The 26,069-nt window shown below is 40.2% G+C and overlaps 2 protein-coding genes across 2 annotated transcripts; both read right to left on the bottom strand.

Annotated features, from left to right (window-relative positions):
- Positions 1–15,950: 15,950 nt before the first annotated feature.
- On the bottom strand, positions 15,951–22,041 carry LOC143715562 (uncharacterized). The gene is made up of 7 exons (XM_077207361.1): positions 21,980–22,041; positions 17,758–17,847; positions 17,563–17,643; positions 17,058–17,141; positions 16,447–16,512; positions 16,223–16,309; positions 15,951–16,118 (listed from the first exon to the last, which is right to left on the bottom strand). The coding sequence occupies exons 2-6, from the start codon at positions 17,839–17,841 to the stop codon at positions 16,268–16,270; spliced, it is 357 nt and encodes a 118-aa protein (XP_077063476.1). The 5' UTR covers positions 17,842–17,847; positions 21,980–22,041; the 3' UTR covers positions 15,951–16,118; positions 16,223–16,267.
- A 2,415-nt stretch (positions 22,042–24,456) lies between these two features.
- Positions 24,457–25,374, bottom strand: LOC143715561 (olfactory receptor 51I2-like). Its single transcript, XM_077207360.1, has one exon. It carries the CDS (start codon positions 25,372–25,374, stop codon positions 24,457–24,459), a length of 918 nt encoding a protein of 305 aa, XP_077063475.1.
- Positions 25,375–26,069: the final 695 nt, after the last annotated feature.

Here is a 26,069-nt window from a genome sequence, read left to right as displayed (position 1 = left end):
CTTCAATGATATGTTATTATTAACTGGATTTTTTTTTGGAAAGTTATTTGAAAACTAATTAGTTGTATCAAGTTGAGTTGTCACAGTCGATGGGAAGTCTGTAGATCAAAAACGCAGACAAGCAAACATCAAATCCTATAACAGTAGCATACGTGTTTTTTTTTGTAGCACAACAGTTGAAATCTTACCACATTTTCCGTTCACATACTTCCTGCAGTGTTTTGCAAAGGTTCGATTTGGTTTGCTATATATGGGACAGTGGTCTCATGCTAATTTCCTTGACAACAAACACTGAAAACAGTTAGAACAAGATCTCTGAAGACTACCTTCTTTTAAGTTGAAATAACTGCCCATCCATGCCCTTCTATGCCCAGTGCCCACAGATAAAATAGTATGTATAATTTCTTTATCATATTGTCCATAATATCTATTCCCAATCATATTCCTGACAAAAATATTATGTCCTAAACTACATGAATATTGTCAGGAACCAATCAGATTCAACATCCCTCACCACACAACAATCACTCTCCCCAGAATTCTAATCACCTGCACTGTTCACTATCGGCAATCCTCATCAACCAGCGCATAAAAACACTCATTGAGAATTCAGTCATTGTCAAGCCTCCAACAGGAACAGACCGTTATCCATTGCCTCCTGAAGTCTCTGATGCATCACTATCCTGCAAAGTAACATATACTCACCTGTGAAACACTAACCTCTGTACCCTCGTTCCGATGTCTCCAGAAATCATGTTTGAGTCCTTGTTTCCCGAGATCCTGTATTGTCCTGAGCTTCCTGTGTTCATGCAGGTTTGTTTGCTCACGACCGCATCTGAAAGAGAAAGGACAAGTATTAATGAACTGTAACTGCTTGACATCAACTAACCTGAAGAGGACATGCTCACCTGTTGTCTGCCCCGCACGGAGTGATCTTCACCGAATCTGCACCTGAACTCTGAATACTCACCTTCCACTTGTCACATTGAATAAAGCTGTGTTTGGATTCACTTACCTCTGTCTCTGTGCCTATATCCTGACAGAAGGCTTGACCGAAAGAAACAAACATTCGTCGGTATGGATCCTACACAAGTGCCAACCGCTGCCATTCCAGTGCAACCTGCAACCAATGCGACGAATTCGCTACCACAAGCAGCCAGCGCTTCCGCTAACCCCGCTCACACGCTGGTCTGCATCGCGAACTCTGCCTCTCGACCAGCGCCATTCTCCGGCCGGGCGAAGACTGCAACGGATTCCTGTTGCAGTGTTCACTCGCCATAGAACAACAACCTCATCTATATCCTACAGATCGATCCTGAATCTCTTTCATCATTCAACAGTCATCTAGGTCAGCATTGAGAAGGGTTGAGTCGTTGCGGGTACAAGAAACTGAGGTTACCACATCATTGCAGAGCTTTGTTAACCATTTCAAATAAGTATTTGGGCAACCAGTCAGTGATACATCCGTCAGCGATAAATTGTTACAGCTTCGACAAGATAAGAAATTTGTCTCAGAGTATTACATTGAATTTCGGACTTTAGCCTCAGCGAGTGGTTGGAATGAAAGAGCTCTCCTTTCTGTTTATCGCCGTGGTTTAAATCCTGCACTCCGTCTTCAACTGGCTATATATGATGATAACCTGGGACTGGAAAAATTCCTGCAACAAACTCTCCGTATACATCAAAGATCTCAGAGTTGTTACCAAGAGACTCAACATTCTCATGCCACATCCCATCAAGCTCTCACTGAATCTGTATCTAAAAACCCAACAGAAAGGATGCAAGTCGACACTCACGACTTTCCCAGGCAGAACGCACCCGTCGTAGAGAATTAAAATTATGTTTGTACTGTGGTGTCAAAGGTCACTTTCTACTCGCATCAACAACAACAACAACAACAACAACCTGTATTTATAAAGCACATTTAACACAATACAAATTGATCCAAAGTGCTGTACATAGTGCATAGCAGAACTACGCTATAAAAACAATTACAAGTTTCCAAAAGCTAAAAAATAAAAATGTGTTTTCAGAGTAGATTTAAAAATATCCAATGAAGGAGCAGACCTCACATGATAAGGAAGAGCATTCCAAAGCTTAGGCCCAGTGACAGAACAAGCCCGAACACCTTTTAATTTGTAGCGACATCGTGACACATTTAAAAGCAAGTGATTTGAAGATCTAAGTGCCCTAGCAGGACAGTATGGCACAATAAGATCACAAATGTACCTTGGTGCACAGCCAGACAACGCCTTATATACAAACATAAGGATCTTAAAATCAACTCAAAACTTAATGGGAAGCCAGTGAAGGGAGGCCAAAACAGGAGAAATATGATCCCTCTTTCTAGACCCAGTCAAAAGTCGTGCAGTCCCACTCGACCACCTCGGCTGACGGTGAGTTCCGTTCAAGACCGCCTCGCTGTATCGACACCACTCACGATCCCTGTAATTCTGAAATCCTAAAATTTCCGTGTCTCTGTAGCAGCCATCATTGACTCTGGTTCAGCGGGGAACTTCATATCAGGACGACTCTGTAAGAGGCTCAACCTCCAGAAGATTTGGGCTTTCCTGTACAAACAGTAGAGTGTTGGCGCTAGCAACGCCAAGGTCATGGGTTTGATTCCCAGGGAAAGCAAGAACTGACAAAATGTAAAATGTGTACCTTGAATGCAATGTAAGTCGCTTTGGATAAAAGCGTCTGCCAAATGCATAAATGTAAAAATGTAAATGTAAGATCAACACTCCCAAGCCATACTCCATCCATGCAGTGACCGGCGAAATGATTAACAAAGGGTATGTTACGCCTCAGATAACCCCGCTCATGTTGTGTATTGAAACTACTCACCATGAAATGTTCGAACCTTTCGTTCTCAAGAATAGTCAAGCGGACATAATCTTAGGTCGTCCATGGCTAATTTGTCACCAACCTACCATTAACTTGCAGTCTGGTAAAATCAACAGTTGGGGTTGTCATTGTCCTCTTAATGAAATCTCACATCCTGTTCCACCCGGTGCTGAACCACAAGAAGCTATTACCGTGAGTTCCACATCCATCGAAAGTCCCAAGGAAAACCTGTCAACGAATATTCCCCACTGTTACTCTTCGTTTTCAGATGTGTTTAATCCGGTTGCTGCCTCCAAATTACCTCCACACCGGCCCTGGGATTGTGTCATTGATCTGGTCCACAGAGAGTCTATTCCCAAGGGTCGAATTTACTCCTTGTCAATTCCGGAACAAGAAGCCTTGCGAAAATACATCGAGGAGGCTTTACAGCAGGGGTATATCCGTCCTTCAACCTCACCTGCTGCCGCTAGCTTTTTTTTTCGTTCCCAAGAAGGATGGGGGTTTAAGACCATGTATTGACTACAGAGCCCTGAATAAAATCACCGTAAAGTTCAGTTATCCACTACCCCTTATCCCATCAGCCCTTGAACAGCTCAGAGCAGATGCGCTTTCACGTGTCCATGCCCCAGAAATTCTTATGGAAGAACCTGAAACCATCTTACCTGAGAGGTTATTCGTCAATCCCATTCAGTGGGAAATCAACGAACAACTGCTGGAATTATCACGACAACAACCTAGAACCCCAGGATGTCCCCCTGGAAAGATTTACGTGCCTGAAGATTTCCGCAATTCCCTGATTTCATCTGCTCACTCCTCTGTAGGCACAGGTCACCCCGGAGTAGACAAGACTTGCTCAACTCTCCAACTCAGGTATTGGCGGCCCAACACGCAACATGGCATCACGGCGTTTGTTCAAGGATGTATTCCCTGTGCCATGTCAAAAGGTCCCAGAAATCTTCCAGCAGGTAAACTAGTACCACTTCCTGTTCCACATAGACCCTGATCCCTCCAAGACTTGTAAGTTAATTCCCCTGAAAGGTCTTCCTACGGCTTTTGTCACCGCTGAATTGTTGATGGAACACGTCTTTCGAAACTTTGGTATTCCAGAAGACATTGTGTCCGACAGAGGACCCCAATTTATCTCCTGAGTTTGGCGAGCATTCCTCACCCTTATGAACGTGACTATAAGCCTATCATCAGGGTATCATCCGCAGACAAATGGACAAACTGAACAAAAAATCCAAGATGTTGGTTGTTTCTTGCGTACGTTCTGCCACTTCAATCAAAACATTTGGAGTCGTTATTTGATTTGGGCAGAGTATGCACAAAACTTCCTCAGGCAGTCATCCACCCAATTGACTCCCTTACAGTGTGTTCTGGGCTATCAGCCTCCATTGTTCCCTTGGTCCAATGAACCATCGGAAGTACCAGCGGTCAATAAATGGTTTAGAGAAAGCGAAAGAGTCTGGAATCAGACCCATCACCATCTTCAGCAAGCAGTAAATCGCCAGCAACATTTCGCAGATGCTCGTCGCCATCAAACCCCTGACTACCAACCCGGACAATTGGTCTGGCTTCCTACGAAAGACATCCGCCTACGTCAACCTTGCCGCAAACTCAACCCTAAGTACATCAGACCATTCCCCATCGACAGACAAATCAACCCAGTCACCTATCGACTTCGTCTCCCTGCTCAACATCGGATCCATCCCACGTTTCACGTCTCCCTCCTGAAACCTCATCACCCACCTGTACCCGTCTCTTCAACAGAACCGGTTCCTGAGGATAACTCCTCGATACCACCTATTGAACCAGAATCCGTTTATTCTGCGAAGGAGATATTGGACTCTCGACGTCGAGGTGGTCAACTTGAGTACCTGATAGATTGGGAGGGGTATGGACCAGAGGAAAGATGTTGGATACCTCGGAACGAAATCCTTGATCCCAATCTACTCCTTGAATTTCACACTCAATATCCTGACAAACCTGCACCACGGCCCAGAGGTAGACCTCCACGACGTCTGGGTCCAAGGTCCGCTGGCGCGGACTCTGGAGTGGGGGGTAATGTCAGGAACCAATCAGATTCAACATCCCTCACCACACAACGATCACTCTCCCCAGAATTTTAATCACCTGCACCTGTTCACAATCAGCAACCCTCATCAACCAGAGCATAAAAACACTCACTGTGAATTCAGTCATTGTCAAGCCTCCAACAGGAACAGACCGTTATCCATTACCTCCGGAAGTCTCTGATGCATCACTATCCTGCAAAGTAACATATACTCACCTGTGAAACACTATCCTCTGTACCCTTGTTCCGCTGTCTCCAGAAATCCTGTTTGAGTCCATGTTTCCCGAGATACTGTATTCTCCTGAGCTTCCTGTGTTCACGCCGAGCTTGTTTGCTCACGACCGCATCTGAAAGAGAAAGGACAAGTATTAATGACCGGTAACTGCTTGACATCAACTAACCTGAAGAGGACATGCTCACCTGTTGTCTGCCCCGCACGGTGTGATCTTCACCGAACCTGCACCTGAACTCTGAATACTCACCTTGCACTTGTCACATTGAATAAAGCTGTGTTTGGATTCACTTACCTCTGTCTCCGTGCCTGTATCCTGACATATTAATGATTGTATAGGGTGAGCAGATTTCTGATGGTGATACGATTATAACATAATCCTAGGTATTTATTTGAAAAAGTGGCTAAACTAACGAAAAAGAAAGCTTCAAGCCCAGAAGTTTCCAAGAAACGCAGCAGTAAAGACTTTATGAACTTCTTCACTTGTAAGATTGATAATATTAGGGACAAAATTATAACTATGCAACCGTCTACTACAGTATTGCATCAGGAAGTGCATTGTAGTCTCCCTGAGGTAAAATTTGATTCATTTGTTGCTATAGGAGAGGAAGAATTTTGCAAACTCGTTAATTCACCTAAATCGACAACATATTTGTTAGACCCTATACCGACTAAGCTGCTGAAGGAGATGCTTCCAGAGGTCATAGATCCTCTTCTTATTATCATTAATTCGTCTTTGTCTCTAGGATACGTACCAAAAACCTTTAAGCTGGCTATGATTAAACTGCTTGTTAAAAAAACACAACTTGATCGTACAGAATTAGTCAATTACAGGCCGATCTCAAATCTACCTTTTCTGTCAAAGATATTAGAAAAAGCAGTATCCTCACAACTGTGTTCCTTTCTTGAAAGAAATGATATCTGCGAGGATTTTCAGTCAGGATTTAGACCGTATCATTGAGACTGCTCTCATTAGAGTCACAAATGATTTGCTCTTATCTGATCGTGGTTGTATCTCTCTATTAGTGTTACTCGATCTAAGTGCTGCATTTGACACCATTGACTACCAGTTTGTAGCAGTAAATGAAGAGATGTCTTATCGATCACAAGTTCAGTATGGCGTACCACAAGGCTCAGTACTAGTACCGCTGCTGTTCACTTTGTACATGCTACCTTTAGGAGATATCATTAGTAAACATGGAATTAGCTTTCACTGTTATGATGATGATACTCAGCTGTATATTTCTTCAAAACCTAACGAAACTCACCAATACACAAAATTGTCGGAATGCATAGTTGATATAAAAAATTGGATGAAAAATAGTAATTTCCTACTCCTAAATTCTGAAAAAACATAGATTCTAATTATTGGACAAAAAACTTCCACACGTAATGACCTATAATACTGTCTAACACTTGATGGCTGCTCTATTAAGTCTTCGTCGTCAGTTAGGAACCTGGGTGTGCTATTTGATACCAATCTTTTATTTGAAAGTCTAGCATCTGTAAAACCGTATTTTTCCATCTTAAAAATATATCTAAATTACGTCATATGCTCTCATTGACAAATGCGGAGCAACTAGTTCATTTCATCAAGACATCAAGGCTAGACATCATCATGACATCAAGGCTAGATTATTGTAATGCTCTACTGGGTGGTTGCCCTGCACGCTTGATAAACAAACTACAGCTAGTTCAAAACGCAGCAACTCGAGTTCTTACCAGAACCAGGAAGTATGACCATATTAGCCCAGTTCTGTCAACACTGCATTGGCTGCCTATTAAACATTTTATAAATTTTAAAATATTGCTGATTACTTACAAAGCACTAAATGGTTTAGCTCCGCAGTACTTGAGGGAGCTCTTAACGCATTATAGTCCTTCACGTCTACTGCAATCTCAAAGTTCCGGCCAGTTGATAATACCAAGAATATCAAAATCGACTGGTGGCGGTAAAATCCTTTTCCTATTTAGCACCAAAACTTTGGAAAAATCTTCCTAACATGGTCCGGGAAGCAGACACAGTCTGTCAGTTCAAATCTAGACTAAAAACACATCTCTTTGGCTTAGCATACACATAACACATTATAGACATGTGGAGTTTTGGTTCCTTGCCACTGTTGCCTTTTCGCCTTTCTTCGCCTTTGTCGCCATTGGCTTTTGGCTTGCTTAGTTGGGGACATTTAATTTTGTGCTATTACAACATTATTTTCCTGTTATCTCTGTAAAGCTGCTTTGAAACAATCTGCATTGTAAATGCGCTATATAAATAAAAGTGACTTTACTTGACTTGACTACAACCCTTAAAAAAAAAAGTTTGGTTTAACTAGGAGAAATTATGAAAGAAATATATTACTATTGTAGGCCTACAATAGAACACACTTCTCAGAATAGTAATAACAACAACAACAATAATAAGACAATTTATTTGAATATTATTTAAGGAATATTTTTGTCCATGATTTAATTTAGTAAATCTGTTTGGCAGCACTTCCTCAAAAAACAAAAGGATAAAAGTTTAAAATTTCTTTTGATTACCACCGTTTTTTAAATAAAATATTTGTATTTAATCATAAAAAGAAATATAAATTCTGAATAAAATAGTCATAGGACTCTTTAGGACATTTTAATAAATTGTTAATGTTAAAAATGGTTTCACTTTATTTTGATGGTCCCTTTAACACATTCTGTTGTCTATAATTAACATTGCACCTTCATGTCTACTAACTCTCATTCGACTATCAGTAGAGTATTAGTAGACTGGTAGGGTTAGGGTCAGAGGTGGACAAAGTACACAACTTCCTTACTTGACTGAAAGTCCAGATACTACTGGTCAAATATTACTTTGTTCCAAGTAAAAGTAGTAAAGACCGATTATTACTTAAGTAAAAGTACAGAAGTACTTGTTTTTAAAAGTACTTGAGTATCAAAAGTACAAAGTACATGTCAATGCATTGTTATATTATTGTTGCATTATTACAGGACCTTATGCCTCTGAAGCAACCTAGTGAATACACACTGACCAGTTTGTAGTTTTGTAGTTTGGAGCTTTTAGAATGTCACAAAACCTATAGAAATTAAACAACTGAATTTATAAAAAAGACAGCCATAATCATCTTCATTTTTTATTTATTTAACACTCCTACCAACCCAACAAAAGAAGTACACATCTATGTGTACCCATTCATGCACATTTGAATCAAGTGGTCTGTAAAAAATAAATAAAACCTAGCTATACAACCATAACTGTATAACTGGCCAACAGCAATACTGCTTTAACAAACAGCACAACATAAATGCTTATTTGCCATGAAATCAAAACTTTTAAACCATTACTTGTGACACCGATACTGTCTCTCACAGATCCCTAGTAAAGAGAAATCATACTAATAGTCAAACTTCACGACACGTGAGCCTACAGGAGTGATTACCGATAGGCTTGTCTCTCAACCGCAAAAAAAAAAAACAATTACGTTTTAGAGATGGAAAAAATCATGCCCTGACTAGCATAACTACTTTCTACTCAAGGACGTTGACAGTAATGTAGTGGAGTAAAAAGTACGATATTTGTCTTTCAAAAGTAGTGAACTTAAAGTAAAAAGTTTCCCGAAAGAATAATACTCAAGTAAAGTACAGATACTCAAAAAGTATACTTAAGTACAGTAGGCTGTCGTGAGGCTCGTTGGCGGCACGGTTGAGCAAGCCGGAAGAAATGGTGGAATGAAGCGACTACAGAAGCTTCTGACTCCAAGGAGGAGGTGACGGGCGAGTTGTGGCATGCGAGGGAAGTTTAGCGCAACGGTCGCGATGCCCGGATCAGTAGCAGCTTGCTGAGCAGCGGTGGCTCAAAGCGAGGTGAACTGCAACAACTCGAGGCACGAATGTCAATGCAGTCGAAGATCTCCCAGGCCTCCATTAAAGCATGCCCTTTGTTCATGGGTCCTCAGACGGTGTAAGTGGACCTCATTCTAGGAGTGGTTTGGACCGGAGAAACAAAAGGTCTGATCATGGCTGAGGGTTTGGCGGCAGGCCGGGGTGATCTGCTGTCACACAGGGCTTGCCGCTCTGCCACGGTCACCTCGGGACTCGATCATGAAGCTAGTGCTGAAGCGGTCTTCATATGGAGGAAGCCAAGCGACTGCGTCTGCCATATGCCCCAGGAGCCTCTGAAAGTTATTTCAGTGGGACCCTTTCTCACTTCTATATAGCACCAGCCGAACACACTCTTTTCTTGAAGAGACGTGTTGGACCGAGTCCTTCTCCAAACTGAAAAAGAGATACTCAGCCCGTGGGCGAGATTACTCGCTCCCAGTTGACCTGAAGACTACACTGGCTATGGAGCACTCAAAGGGTAGGACCTTGTACTGATACTTTGCACCTTCGAACGCAAGAACACAGAATGATCTGTGGAGCGAAGGGATCGAGATCTGAAGTACTGTCCTTCAGGTCAAACGCTGCAGGCCAACCTTGGGGATGGAGCATTTGGAAATGCATCTGTGTTAGCAACTTGAACGGAGGCTTTCGAAAATGGGCCCGTTTCAATTGACATAGGTCCAAGATGGCCATGACCCACCACTATACGGTACAATAAAATACGGGTTTATAGAAACCGGTCTTCATATCTGCTGGAGGAAGAGGCTACATACAGTGATTTCCATAGTATATTTTCCCTATGGAAGTCAATGGGGACCCACATTCTTCAAAATATCTTATTTTGTGTTCAGCACAATAAATAAATGAATACAGGTTTGGAACAACATTACAGTGAATAAATAATGACAGAATTTTTATTTTTGGGCGAACTATCCCTTTAAGGACAAGCAGTTGCATGTTTACTACTAGGGCTACTGTCTCTTTAAGACCTGTACGCGTCTATTCACGCATTTGGCAAGCAGATTTCTCTCAATTTTCTCGGTTTGCTTTCAGTTTAGACATAACCAACTTTCCTTATGTAAACTTGTGTGTATTTGAGAGTATTAGCAAAATAAGACTCGAAAGATAACTTAGTCCAGTGACCAGGCGCTGTTTGTTAGACAGGCTTTTAGTGCATGTGCGGGTGCATGTGGGTGTTCGCACTCAGTAAAGCGCATGTTAGAACAGCGCATCAGCAGTGAATGACATGTTTAACCGGCAAGGCTTTAAAGCAAATGCAAATAATGAACTTTTGTGAACTCACTGAGCTGATGTGTCCCGTTCCTCTGTGTTAATATTTGATGTGAGTATTTGTCGCGTTGTACACTAATGCTGTTGAGACGGAGGCGCCAGAACTGCTACTGATAGAATGCACAATATACTATATATTTCTACAAAAGCAGTCAGCAGCTTGCTTGGAGCAACGATCATAGCGCAAATTTGAACTATATCGATATATGCGATATGGTCTAATTCCATATCACATTTAAAAATATATCGATATATTTTTTTATATCGATATATCGCCCAGCCCTACCGCTCCTCCATCAAGGGTCGTGAGGGGGAAAAGCTATTCAGGCAGTTTCTGGCAGAGAAAGGTGCCGTCCACAACCTGGTAAGCTCTCCATGCATTTCGGGAAAGAAAGGCACTGGGGCAGCGAGCTGAGAACCAGCGCAGCCTGCCCCGAGATACCAATCCTCCAACCGAGACTGAACAGGACACAGTGGAGGGTTCCACTCAAGCCAAGCAGCCTCGGCGGCCCGTTTCAGCATAGCTGACATTTTCGGATCTGGCTCGGGAAATGCTATCGACATCTTATCTTCTGGGGGAAACAACTGATTGGTCCATTACAGAGGGACCAGCCCGTTCAACAGGAATTCCATCAGCTGCGGTGTGATGGAGGAGTGAGGAGCCCACAGGGAATGGTTACTGGGCAAAATATCCATCACTATCCTCCGATCACCCATCCCACACGGCACCCGGAGTGGGGCATGGAAATGGGGACTCGTGCTTCGCGGACGAAGGCGAGTCTCGATCTCAACACCGCGACAGTCATATTCCCACAATGGGAACATGAACCGTCCACAAAAGCTGCTTAAGCGTGCTGTAAGCCAAACACATGATGCAACAATTGTGACCGTCAGTGAGGAAACGGGAACGACCGCATCCAAAAATGCACAGGTGGAATGACATCTTGAAAAAGAGGCAAACGCACCCGTGTTGCTCTTTCAGTTAATAGGACCCATCACCAGTTCTGGAGCACACAGGGGAATGATCGCGGCAACACTGAACAGTGAACTGAAACAGTAAAGCACTCATTTTTCCACCCTCTAACCAGCCGTCAACACATACAAACCTTTAGAAATTTGTTGCTGTTAAAACAGCAGTTGAGAGCACAAAGCTCGCGATCACCGCTGCACTTGCGCTGTGGAGACCACCAGCACTAGGAGTGTCTTCCAGAAGAACACCGACACACTCGCTCGTTGTAAACAACAGCACTCTTCAGAGACATCAAACTGTCATGAATCAGCTTTTTTCCTCTCTATTTCCGTAGTGTTACACACGCACACACGCCCAGCTGTTCATCATTATCTCAGCCTTCGCGCTGCGCACACACTTAGTTGCTCCCATTCATGGTTTTCCCCTATCTCTCCTCTCGCAGCTGTTTCCCATAGCAATTAACACTTACACTGATCTCGTCTCACCTGTGCTCGCTTCCTCTCTAATTTACTCGACTACTTCTAGTCACTGTTTTCTCTGCTTCCTTGTCAGTTTATTGTTATACGTTGAGCTTTCGCTTTGTCTCTTCGTTTACTTACCTACCAATATCTTCTCTCACGAGCTTCTGGATCCTGTCCTGTCCTGTCCTGTCCTGTCGAGGTGTGTGAGAGTTGTTTGGAGATTCACCATTGTTCTCTACCCAGTTCATCTGCTGTCCGAGGATCACCGGCTTGCCTGCCATCCGTGAGTTTCATACATTGGACACGGGAGGAGTTCTCAGTTGCTGCTCGCCTCCTTGCTGGCGCTGAACCAACTATTTACTAGGACAGCTTTATTGTTTTCGTTTTCTCAGATTTGCGTCCATTGACGGCAGTCTCCTTATTTCCAGTCACAAAGAAATAAACTCTGTCATTTGCATTACCTCTGCTTTTGGGTCCTCTGTTCGAACTGTGACACAAAAGATCGGCTATGAAGCGAAAGGCAACTAGTGCGTGCATCCACTTCCGTATTTATACCTGCGCCGCGGGGGTGGAGTGTGTGATGTAAATCATGCACACCAATTACATTGGCTCGTTCAATAGTACTCGAAGACGATTGGCTCCCTAGCGTGATCCCATTTCAGTCGACGTCGGCTACGTCTGACGTTCTCGACTGAAAGGGAATGAGGGTTAAATTAGTAACAGAGACATTTCATTTAAAAATATAACTTACATAAAAGTAATGTATACGATTGTTTCATTTACAGATTTTAATTCACATAACCAAAAGTGTATTTCTCTACCAATCTGTCAAGAAGAAAACAAATCTGTTCATTCTCTCCCTGCTATCCTGTGATCTAATCCCCTCTCTCTCTCTCTGAAACTTCATGTCCTCCCTAATTAGCTGAATCAGCTTATGCTCTCTGTCCCTTTTTCTCTTGGCTGGTGCTGGTTCCTCGTTCCATCCTACGTTCTACCACAGAATTGGCAACACTGACGGTAGGCCACATTCAAAGGGTCCTTTGAGTTGGGAAAGTTACTGATTAACTTGTGGTTATTGAAGGCGGGATATTAGAAAGCATGGAGAAGATCAAGTCATACGCGAAGATGTCGAAGAAGCGTGTGTGTGCATTTAACTAGGATCTTCAACAAGAGTTTATCAAGTTATTATGTGCAGTAAGTTGTTAAAAAATAACTCAGTGTGGTAAAGCGCTGAATGACACACTCCAGAAGCGCTCTCTCACACAGCGCGCAATCCCCAATTCAGTTCTCATTGCGCCTGAATGGTCAAATAGAGACACAGTTGTCAAAATGCCTTTCATGTTGAGTAACTCGCGTAAATACAGTTACAGTAATAATGGCTTAAGTCAATGTAAATGGCTCGGTTAAAAAAACAGATATGAGTCCGTATATTAGAGGCATTCGGTCTTAAGGTGACAGCAGCCTAAAATACCTCTGTCTCATTAATGTTATTCAAACAACAAAATATGTTAAATAAATTTATAAATAAACCTACTGTACCTAAAAAACATAGTTCATTTAATTTGTATCTCTATAATATTTGTCCTATTGTTTGTAATTTGCATCTTTGTTATTTTTTTTGTATATAACAAAAATAAAAGAACTATATATCATTATTATTTAAATAGTGTGATAGATACTTTTGTCTGTGTGTGTATGTGTGTACGTGTGTGCGTGCGTGCGTGTGTGCCTGTCCCGTAGTCAAGTCAAGTCATCTTCATTTATATAGATCTTTTAACAATGTAGATTGTTTCAAAGCAGTTTTAGAGAGATAAACATATAATTTAAAGCTCCAGTAGGTCACTTTTGTAAACAAATATTTGTTAAAACTGTCATTATGTCCTGACAGTAGAATATGAGACAGATAATCTGTGGAAAAAATCAAGCTCCTCTGGCTCCTCCCTGTGGTCCTATTGCCATTTGCAGAAATACACCGCTCCCGGTCAGAAACAACCAATCAGAGCCAGGAGGAATGTCTTAGCAGTGTTAATCACGCTCGTGTACGCGCTGATCACCCCTCTCTTGCACAGCGGGGGCGCGTACCGTCGTTCGTGACTCTCCTGTTCAAACTCTTTCATCCAAATGAACGAATCTTTTTTCGAGTTTTGAACAAGTCTTTTTCGGAGTCATTTCGTTCATTCAACGAACGAAATGACTCGAAAAAAGATTTGTTCATTTTGATGAACGAGTTCGAACAGGATTACGAACGTGCATCACAGAACAGAGCAAGGCGACCATTTGTGCTTATAAAACTTAAAGTTTTGTATTTATTTTTGAAATGACCGATCGTTTCGCTAGATAAGACCCTTATTCATCGTCTGGTATCGGTTAAAGCCCTTTGAAGCTGCGCTGAAACTGTCATTTGGTCCTTAAAACGTTTGTGTCCTATTGAAGTCCATTATATGGAGAAAAAGCCTGGAATGTTTTCATCAAAAACCTTCATTTCTTTTCGAAAGAAAGACATGGACATCTTGGATGACATGGGGGTGAGTAAATTATCAGCAAAAGTTTTTTTTAAAGTGAATAATCCTTTAACGTTATCTTACTTGCTATTTATAACTTATAGAAAGAGTGCAACGTTATAAAGTTACATGTATTGCAAAATACATAATGATTTGAGGACCAAGTTTGTAGTCAAAGTATGGGCAGGCCATAGTCAATGTAAAGCATATTGTTGATGTTTCGTCCCTATTAGTGAATGTTCCATAACTGTTTATAATCCGCCGTCATCTGTGGTCCTGCTTACTAGCCTGCACGTTCACGGCAGGCTCCGCTGTGGGGGGAGGAGCTGTGGAGGGAGGGCTGTAGCGCAGCAGAGAGCAAGGGGGTTGGACCTGTAAGTTGTGCTTGTTCAAATTTTGAGGCTAAGTCAACATTTTCTCAAAACTCCCTACTGCAACTTTAAGGTAACAGAGATTGTTTTGGTATTATAGTGGTTCTTGAATAATAACTTTTCCAGCTAAAGTTAGTTTTGATTGATTAACTTCCGTCTAAATGATCATTTGTCATTAAATTAGGGCCGCTAAGATGACACCATTCACAGTCTTTATCGTTCCTCCCTCCCACCTTTGAGAGCTGGGACACCTGTACATGACACATGAAAAGCCACTCAATACATTATGAATAAACCCATGGTATTGGTAATATACTGACTGTTGCCAGATTGAGCTTAAAGGGTTAGTTCACCCAAAAATGAAAATTAAGTCATTAATTACTCACCCTCATGCTGTACCAACCCCGTAAGACCTTCGTTCATCATCGGAACACAAATTAAGATATTTTTGATTAAATCTGAGAGGTGGATCACTGCTACATAGGCTGCCTAAGGGAATGAAACTTGACGGCCCAGAAAGTCATTAAAGAACATGTTTAAATATTCCATGTGCCTTCAGTGGCTCAACTATAAGTTTATCAAGCGACGAGACTACTTTTTGTGCGAAAAAACAAACATAAATAATGACTTTATTCGACTATTCCATTACTTCCTTGTGGGCCTTGAGACGAGAGTTCAAGAGATTTCCACGACGCATGCGCGAGAACTGAACAAGAAGTAGTAGAAGAAGAACGTCCTCTTCTCAGTTCTCGCGCATGCGTCGTGGAAATCTCTTCAACTCTCGTCTCAAGGCCCACAAAAAGTAGTCTCGTCGCTTGATAAACTAGTTGAGCCACTGTAGGCACATGGAATATTTAAACATGTTCTTTAATGACTTTCTGGGCCGTCAAGTTTCATTCCCTTAGGCAGCCTATGTAGGAGTGATCCACCTCTCAGATTTAATCAAAAATATCTTCATTTGTGTTCCGAAGATGAACGAAGGTCTTACGGGGTTGGTACAGCATGGGGGTGAGTAATTAATGACTTAATTTTCATTTTTGGGTGAACTAACCCTTTAAATGGGAACTGGTCATGTTGACTCCTCCATACATGTTGAGTCCATGCAAAATATTATGGGACAGTATACCTCTAATATAAAGGCATGAAAATACGCCTATACGAAAATTCGAGCACTGTGTGTCCCTCAATTACACATTATATAAAGCTGTGCATGTTAACAGATGCACGAGAAAAGCATCTTTTTGTACAATATAGATCATTTAGACTTTTTGGAGACTTGGGGGTCTAGTCTAATTGAGTTTAGTCCAATTTCTGTATAAATCATACCTTTTGTTCCCAGAGGTTGCAGTCCTTGAGACGTGCCTCTTCTTGAGCAAACTCTTCTAAGGTTTCTAGTCTAGCAACATGGACAGCCGAATTCAGGGGCTCATAGTGCCTCCCGACTCTTTTTATCTCATCTAGAAGTTCAACTAGCTTTCCAAGCACTGACTTCTGGTATTCTGTGGAATAAAACACATTAATTTATTTTTGTCAAGTATTTTATAAATCTTACTTTATGCTTATTAAAGAATGATACAATAATAAATATTGACCATGGACGTACTAGCTTGAGACATGGGGAATAAGCTTCTGTGATGTGACTGTGATGTCATTCGAACTCCACGCTGAGGTGTGCGAGAACCCCTAGATCCTGAAGAAAAAAAAACAGCGTTGAAGCTCATTAAAATAGTTTTAAAAGACAGCTGCTCCTATAATAAGTGATGTAGGAGAATTGACAACTATGAAGAATGCAACTGATCATGGACTCACTGGATGAGGATGCCCGACCTTTTCTGCTCCCGGACTGTGATGGCATTCGAACTCCACGCTGAGGTGTGCGAGAACCCCTAGATCCTGAAGAAAAAAAACAAACAAAAAAAAACAACGTTGAAGCTCATTGAAATAGTTGTCAATTCTCCTACCTCACTTATTGCAGGAGCAGCTGTCTTTAAAAACTATTAAGAATGCAACTAATCATGGACTTGCTGGATGAGGATGTCCGACCTATTCTGCTCTCGGACAGTGATGTCATTCGAACTCCACGCTGAGGTGTGCGAGAACGCCTAGATCCTGAAGAAAAAAAAACAGTGTTGAAGCTCATTGAAATCGTTTTTAAAGACAGCTACTCCTATAATAAGTGATGTAGGAGAATTGACAACTATGAAGAATGCAACTGATCATGGACTCACTGGATGAGGATGCCCGACCTTTTCTGTTCCCGGACTGTGATGGCATTCGAACTCCACGCTGAGGTGAGCGAGAACCCCTAGATCCTGAAGAAAAAGAAAAAAAAAACAGTGTTGAAGCTTATTGAAATAGTTGTCAATTCTCCTACCTTACTTATTGCAGGAGCAGCTGTCTTTAAAAACTATGAAGAATGCAACTGATCATGGACTCACTGGATGAGGATGCCCGACCTTTTCTGCTCCCGGACTGTGATGGCATTCGAACTCCACGCTGAGGTGTGCGAGAACCCCTAGATCCTGAAGTAAAAAACAAAAACAAACAAAAAATCAGCATTGAAGCTCAGTGAAATCGTTTTTAAAGACAGCTGCTCCTGCAATAATCTCAATAAGTGAGGTAGGAGAATTGACAACTATGAAGAATGCAACTGATCATGGACTCACTGGATGCCCAATCTTTTCTGCTCCCGGACTGTGATGGCATTCGAACTCCACGCTGAGGTGTGCGAGAACCCCTAGATCCTGAAGAAAAAAAAAGAAAAAACAGCGTTGAAGCTCATTGAAAAGGTTTTTAAAGACAGCTGCTCCTATAAGTGAGGTAGGAGAATTGACAACTATGAAGAATGCAACTGATCATGGACATGAAAAAATTTACTAGCCAATGGCGATTCCATTGCCAAGGTGTATGTAGAGGGTTGTAAAAAAATGTTTACTGACTTACTGGCTGACACTGGACTAAATGCTTCTGGTGATTCAGACCTTGTGGGTGAACGGTGAAGCGTTGGACGAGAACATCCAGAAACTGAAAAAGGAACAGTAAAGTTGAAAGACTGTTTTGAGCCCAGACTTAAAAATACTTTATATTCCATTTGCATTGTGAGCAAGTAAAGTAGAATAAATAAAAACATGAAATTACTGTCTGAAGATGCAGGACTCTCTGGTTGTCTAATGGCGGTGTTAGCCAGTTCTGGGGGTGCAGGTAACTGGAGCAGCATTGCATTTGGTCCTGTGGTTGTTAAAAGAAATTCCAAAACCAGAAGCATACAGCAACTTTATACCACTGGATCAGCCTAGCTAACTATATTTTACTCACCCCTATGTGAGAGCTTTGGCGGAGGAACCGGAAGCAACACTGTATCCTCTTGACAAAACATGCACAATGAAATTAATCTCAGTAAGATAACGTTGAATACTAATACACAGCCAACCTAAATTGTACTCACCCTTTTTCTTGTCTGGCAAGGACTCATCCTCCTCAGCAGACAAATCTGACCCTGCCAATATTATATTTGTCACTTATGATATGTGGTTGTTTACATTATACGTTAATTGTTTAATGCATGTCCTTAAATAGGACCAAATAAATTACCTTGAACATAGTCTTCAAATTTCCTTCTTTTCTTCATTCTCTTTTGACTGACTGTGTCCTCCTCTTCGGTTTGAGCTGAGGTGTAATTATATTTTTCACATTCCTGTCGGCTTACTAAAAATCAAGAATGAAAACAAACACCACTAGCAATAGTAATACGTATTATGGTATTATAGTATTTTAACTGAAAAAGAAATAGTAAAAACATGCCAGAAATAACATTCAAAATATTTTTTATCACCTGATGTCACTTTGACTTTAACAAATTCAAAGCTTAACAGTCCTCCTGTGGTTGTAAAAGGCGCTTATGTGCCACAGACACGTTTTTTAGAGGCCATCGCACCACTTTGGTCTCTGTGTCGATCCAGTTCAATGGCAAAACTCCTTCCATCTGCTGCCCATTCTCCACCCAAACAGCCCGTGCGTATACCATTGCCTGAAACACAATTAGATTATTTAATTTAGAACTACACATTTTTTTTTCTACATGATGCTAACAGTTACTGTTTTAAATAATAGTAAATATTACATACGTTATTTGTGTTCATTTCCTGAGCTCCATTCCATGGAGCAGAGGAAAAAGGACATGCCCTTGTTCACAAGGGAGACAAGCAACCTTCCGGTAAAGGTCTTCGGATTGCAATAACTTTGTCTTTGTCCGTTTTCTTTGAACATAGACTATTTTGAATAGTCTTGACTCACATGGCTTCTTAAAAAAGTCTCTTGTGTCCTTTTGGCTCAGCACATCACATACCAAAGTTCCGTCTTGCTTTTTTTCCTTCACAAATGCAAAACTTTCATTGTGAAGCATAAAGCAGCGGTCTTTATCTTTTGTTGATATATAAAAACATGACCTTGTCTCTTGATGCTTGTTGATGCCTTTCTTTGCATTTTCAATCTCACTCATCCGCTTTGTTACTTGAGCGATTGGATTGTGGCTATTTTTGACCAATTTTTTTATTACTTGCAGATGATTTTCGAATGGGAAACTTGAGATGTCATTAAGTGAACAGTTGAAGTGAGAAGCATCTTCATGCAGATGCAACAGGCAGTGCACATTATAGACTGCAAATGTTTTTCCATAAAGGTCATCACACCTTCTAACAAAGTATTTTAGGAGTTCCTCAGCATATGCAATATATGAACGTCGTGTGTTCTCATCAGAGCTCAGCAGGATTGACAGAGCCACTGTCAATGTCAAAAAGTGGGTATACACTTCACTTGAAACTACATTTCGAAGAACAATTGGTCCAGTATATAAAACAAACTGTCGAAATTCAGTGGCTTTCCATCTATCCAGTTCCCTCAAACCCCTGGGCTGCCTTGCAAACTCACTTGGCATGGATCCATTCAGCTTGTTTAATTTTTCTGAGATCTCATCTTTTTGTCTTGCAGATAGCCGGCACACTTTTGGACCCCGAGACAAAAAAACTAGAACACGTTTTACTACTCCTAAACAAATCAAATGCATATAGTCTAACACAAAAGAGCTCACGCAAGGTATGCCTGCATCTATAAGAGGGCTTTTTATTGTCTGGTGATCCTCATACAGTACTTGACTGAACTCCTCGTCTGTTCTTGCTCTAAAGTTCTCATTACTGTTAAAAACAACTCTACCTTCCCACGAGCCTTTGGCCAAACACCTTTCACAGCTGAAGTACCCATTGTGGTTTTTTATGCACTTTAAAAATGATCTTGCTGGTGCATCACATATAAAGGCCTTAAGGCTGACAGCATAAACTTTATCTTCATACTCTATCCCAACAGCTTTGAGATGCTGAAACTCTTCCAAAAGGTCTTTAACAAAATCATCCAAAGGACTTGGCTTCGCTTTTCCACAGAAAAGTGCAACAATGAAAGGATCAAATTTGTGAAACTGTGCCAATATGGGCCAAAATTGAACACTGTTTGATTTAAAAAGTGGTATGCCATCAATGTTCACACTCAACTCAAGGTTTTGTGAAAAGGATTGGCACTGTGCAATCTTTAGTCTAATGCCTTGTTCTAAACCATAATAAATGTACTGCCCATTACATCTAGAAAGACATTCAACGGTTTTGGGGGTTGCAAGTAGGGTGCGTGCATCCTTTGGCAGCTGGTGCCCATGTCTACGTAGGATGCCTAGTAGCTCATTCAATGACGTTTGAGTGATTGAATTACTTGTTGACCAAATCCTTAAATCACAGCCAATATCTGGTGTATCACTGTCAGGGTGTAAACTCAGGATTTCAGGCTCAGAGTCAGAAGATTCTACATGCTCTGTGTATCCATAATCAGATCCTTTATCTTCTACAACTTCTTCAAGTCCATCTTCAAGTCCACTTCTATCACTTGGTACTGAATGAATATCAAGGTTGTCATCACTATCCAACTGAGCAATGGCATTAACTTCTGCTTTTCTTTTTCTCCAACTTCTTAAGTATGTCATATGTCATATCTGCAACAGTAATATAGTTGTATGTTTGCATTATAGATTTTTGGAATTGGTTTTTAAAAATATAAACAAAAAGCTTAATAGTGATTGCAAAGAAACTATAATCCAAAACACAGAAATTGGTTAATCAACTTCCCACTAATTATAGTGAGGTACATTTATGTGCAGACATCGTGATGCTTGCTACAATTTAATTAGTGTATTCCTGGATTCTCTCAAGGACTGCCAACGTTTCGTAAGTATATCTCTCTTGTAATAATATTGATTAAGTAATATTTGTGGTTCTTAAAAAAAAACTGATCAGTTTAATTCTCCATTCTCAAATATTTTGACAGAAATTTCACAAATATATTAAGTGAATTTTAAATAAATAATTGGTTAGTCAAATACTTAATTCTTCTAGTGATTTTATTAATATAACTGTAAATTTTAGACTTTTTTTTTGTATGTTCAACCAGGGACAATATAGACACGCCACTTCCTCAATCCTCAAAACCTATCGTCTGGTTCCACTGACGCATGCGCACAGTTAAGGTTTGCGACAGTGGAAAATACGTTACTGTTTGAAAAGGGGGCAGATTTGATATGCAGTGTATGCGTTGTGTAAATATCAGACATCCCAAGTCTCCCGAAGTTCCGGGAGTCTCCCGCATATTGATAGCGGCTCCCTGATGCCCGCAAATTAGTTAAAATCTCCCGGAATCTAGAGAGAGCGAGCAAGAGCTCGCACATAATATGCGTCAAACCGTGTAGCACGTGCACGGCAGAGAGGGAGATAACCTTTGCGCATGCGTAGTAAAAGTATAACCTGTGGGGAAAAAGGCGTTTTAAACCTTATTTCGGGCCAAAGTCATCAAACCTTTTCAGCAATTTTTATCATATTTGACTGCTGTTTCTATACATGCAGTTTTTATGTCCCGGTGACCAGTGAAAGTGCAGTTCTGACTCTCTGCCCATTCATTTAGATAGGAGCCTGGTCTTCTTAGTCTGAAATAGCTGCCCGGAGGCGTTGCCAAAATGGCGTCCGAGTGGCATGACTTGCATAAAAGGACTTTGGTTCAAATCAAACTATCAAGTAAATGATTTCAGAGATTTTGTTAATAAAGTTAATTATTACTGAGATATTTTCTAAGCCACTGAATTTTTAGTACACTGTAGAAAAAAAGCAAACGCTTATCAAGCTGCTCTTTGTCGCGACGGATAGCCACCTAAAATGTCTGTCTACAGTACGTTTACAATAAAAAAGTCAGTTTGGTTAAAATAAGGTAAATGTTTATAACGTTACACTTATTTTGCCATCATAGCTAATTATTTTGTCATAGCTACTTACTTTACACAGCTGCTTACGACGCGTGAAGAGCTTTCTGGCGGTTGGCTTGATGGGTGGAATAATACAGATTCGCGCGCTTCCTCTGCTGTATGTTCGCGGGCGCGCGCGCCTCCTCATTGCTTCTTCTTTCGGTTTTATGGCGGTTGGCAACTAACTTTAATGGTGCATTACCGCCACCAGCTGGGGTGTGGTAATTCTTCCAAGTATGAATCCTCATTGCACTTACCTCAATCGCAGTTTCAATATATATATATATATATATATTTATTATAACGGAATATGTAAAAGTCTTTAAATTTATTTGAGATAATAATAAACATGGTTTGGTAGTTTGTTTTCTCCGTTGTTTTAGCATGTAGCCTATAACAATTATCCTAGCTGTCTTAGATTATCAGTTGAACATCTTAGATGATCAGTTGAAAACACGTAGTCAAACAGTCCAGCCGAAACTACTTAGTTGAAATCACGTCGTAAACCAGTCCAAGGCGGACCGACTTATTTTCAACCATATTTCAACGTTGAAAGACGGTAATTGTTTACTGGGTAAACTTTAGTCTTCCGACCTTGCCATCGTGTCGATTTATTTTCATTAATATGTGCGAGGGAGAGAGAGCAAGACAGTGCTTAGTTTTGAGACAGTGAAGCCTATACTTTCGCCTGACCCCGCAGAGAGAGTGCGTGCGCGCGACCGGGGCTCTCTCTCTCTCTCTCTCTCTCTCTCTCTCTCTCTCTCTCTCTCTCTCTCTCTCTCTCTCTCTCTCTCTCTCTCTCTATATATCTTTCTCTCTATCTCTGCTCGTTCAGTTCATGCGCCCTGTCACGAGCACAGCAGTGCATCTACATGACAACACCGATGTGTGAACGCCCGTGGCTGCCTCGTTTGTTAGCATTGCTGGAGGACAACAGGCTATACAAATACGGTGCTGTACAAAAACATAAATTATAGTTCGCCTCAAAGTTTTTTATTTGTGTATTTATTTAATTTGTATTATTTCTTCCCCAAGCTCATAAAATAAATTTGGGTCGCACATAAATTGACAGGGTCGGTCGGAAACCGGAACCAAACTAATTTTTTTTTTTATGCCTTAGACAACCAGCCATTGAGTGATGACAATCTGCTAACTATCTCATCACTCCTGCGAACAGGAAGGGGGCCAGAGCATATTACAGTGCCTGACATCGTACTTGCGAGTTCACACACCTCTTTAACAATAATTTTAGTGATCTCCGATTGGCGAAGTCGAACATCATTAGTGCCTAACATTACATGAATAATAATCTTAGATATTTTACGATTAGCATTAGCCAGCACTTTTAAATTTGCACTAACTAAACACTTTTAAATAAACACTATCGAAATATGGGACAAACCGTGTCCCGTACTGATTCAAAACGGGACGCGGTGTTTATTTCAAAAATACGGGACGATTACGTATTTTAAGGGACGGGTGGCAACCCTAAATGATATACCATAGAGACTTGTGTGTATTCCCCATTGAGTATTCATGCCTGTAACACTCTAGCTTGTATGTTCGTGTACATAACTTGATTATTGTCCGCACTAGAGTTAGACTTGCCTTATCATTACATGTCATTTTATAGTTTGAAGTGAAGTTCACTGTATTTTTTTCTATATTTAATGGGAGAATTGTTGTAAACAATTGCTATGCGCATGCGCTCTCATAACCCCGACAGAGTGACGCCATACAAGCTTCACAGCTTTACAAAGTGTCAGATTATAGCTGTGTGTTGCATATATAAAGGTTACAGCCTATTTTACATTTGCTTTCAGTTCACTCTAATAATGTGCATGTTTAATTATTAAAGTTGATTTATTGTGCTACATTATTGCTCATATGTGTAATTGTTATTATTATTATGTATATTCATGTTTATGTTACTGTTTATTTTATAGAAAAACACACAAACACAACCCTACAATCCAGTCTGTTGAGTGATGACAATAAATGGGTTATTCTCAGAAAGCAAGTGCATCTTCGTTTTCGTCTCTAATCGGACAGTCTTTGGTGGGTCAGCACCCTGCGCTGGCAACTTGTGTCTTATAATTGCTACCAATCAAAAGCATTTTTTCAAGTATTTTCCTGTAAAATGAAATTGTTTTTTTTAGTGTTTGCATTTCATTAACTTTGTAATATTGTGTGTTAACAAATTTTTAGGTTCTTTAATTTGTCACATAGAGACAAAAACATGAAACAATTACAACTGTATCTATATAATAATCCAAATAACTGTCAAATGAATAATATGTTCCATGAAGTAGAGAAAAGTGACTTACTCCTGCACAACAACAATTGGATAAAGTAACAAACTAATGTCTTAAAACAAAATATAATATTAAGTGGGGCACAAAACTTTGAGAGGAAAATAAAGACTGGCTGCTTGATTGGACAATGATTTCAAACTTCCTTAAAACTTAGTGTGCAATTTGGCTGGTTTATATGGTGTACACTAGAGAAATAATTTACCTGGATCCATTTATTAGACGGATAATTTTTTTGCGAATATCAGGCAAGTTGAAAGCATAAACAAGGGGGTTCAGGATGGGTGGTATAACAAGAAATTTAAGTGAAAGTAAAACTGACAGCCATATAGGAAGTTGTAAAGTCACCACCCGACTCAAAGTGACCTCAGAAATAATGGCAATTGAGAAATTCAAAAGGATCACAATGTGTGGAATACAAGTTTGATAAGCCTTGCCCTTGAACTGTGATGAGCTTCTTCGGCAAACATCAAGAATTTTTACATAAGAATATAATATTAAACTTAATGGAATGATTACAGTTGTGATCAATATAAAAAAACCCATCACATTATTAACAGCAGTGTTTGCACAAGACAGTTTGACCATTTCAAAGTTGTGGCAGTACACCTTAAACAATTTGTGACCACACAATGTCAGTCTGGAAGTCAAAATAGCAGTAATACCAAGAGAAATCATTGGATAAGTCAAGCTTATAACAATTAAAACAGATAGAGAACTTGGTGTAATTATTTTGTGATACTGTAAAGGTTTACTGATTGCTACAAATCGGTCAAATGCCATTAACATTAATATTGTATTCTCATTTGCTGCATATGTGAAAATGACATAAGACTGTAAGATACATGCTCCACGGGAGATTGAGTGTGTATCAGATAGCAAGTCTGTCAGTGCTCTTGGGAAAAAGCCAGCTGTTCCAAACACAGAGTTGATAGACAAACATGAAATCAGAATGTACATGGGCTGGTGTAAAGTCCTTTCCAAAAATATTACAAGCATAATAATGACATTAAATAGTGTGATAGCACAGTAAATAATGAATCCCAAACTGAAGAAAGCATATCTTATGTATCCAAGATTTTCAAATAACATGAAGTAAAAATATGTTCCATTTTCCATTTTCTGATAAGCAAAGGTTTACCTGAGTTAAGACAATAGACACATATATTATGATGTACACATTTTAAAAACATGAGCAATATGTTATCAACTTTTGTTGTTGTTATTCCACATATAACGATTCAGTAAGATCAAATTTATTAGTTCATAATATCTTACCTTCTTCACAGTTGTGTAATATATTGTCTGTTTAACAGTATAGATGCAAAGTTTCAACAACTTTAAAATATTTTTTTTCAATCAATATCAAACAAAAATGCAATCAGTATCCTAAAAAGACATTGCACAATTTAAATACCTCTTTAACACACCTTGAAACGACTACCAATGCTTCCTGACTACCAATGGTGACTGTGGGTCACCAGCACAGGTTCATTTTTTATACATCTTGCATGTCTCAGGAGCCTCCGCTAATAGTCGTCTTTTTGCATAAAGGACATAAAACCATACTGATTTGACTTCCCTAGAAACTAATTAATGCAATAAATAATGGAAGATAGAAAAAAATAGATATTTAAATTAGTTTATGCAACATTCTGTAACAGCAAAGAAAAGAATGAATAACTTTATCACATTGGAAACACATTGGAAAAAAAAAATTATTAAAGCTTTAAAATTTTGCTTATAATACTGTGGACATGTTTACGTACCTATTGTTCAGATAGGATTAAAGTGCATTAAAATGCATTAAGGTG

Source organism: Siphateles boraxobius, unplaced genomic scaffold, assembly GCF_051911475.1.
Source record: "Siphateles boraxobius isolate OS27281-9 unplaced genomic scaffold, OSU_SipBor_1 6, whole genome shotgun sequence".
In the NCBI taxonomy this organism is placed as follows: Eukaryota; Metazoa; Chordata; class Actinopteri; order Cypriniformes; family Leuciscidae; genus Siphateles; species Siphateles boraxobius.
Note: the sequence above shows the minus strand (reverse complement) of the source record. Positions and strands in the feature narration are given on the sequence as shown.

What these genes read in the sequence shown, in the direction of transcription:
- LOC143715562 (XM_077207361.1), bottom strand. Translation starts at nt 17,841, where the DNA reads ATGCAATGCTGCTCCAGTTACCTGCACCCCCAGAACTGGCTAACACCG. An exon ending in ATTTAGTCCAGTGTCAGCCA is followed by an intron (nt 17,142 to 17,562) that starts GTAAGTCAGTAA and finishes TTTTTACTTCAG; the next exon opens with GATCTAGGGGTTCTCGCACA. An exon ending in AGGTCGGGCATCCTCATCCA is followed by an intron (nt 16,513 to 17,057) that starts GTGAGTCCATGA and finishes TTTTTTCTTCAG; the next exon opens with GATCTAGGGGTTCTCGCACA.
- LOC143715561 (XM_077207360.1), bottom strand. Translation starts at nt 25,374, where the DNA reads ATGGAAAATGGAACATATTTTTACTTCATGTTATTTGAAAATCTTGGA.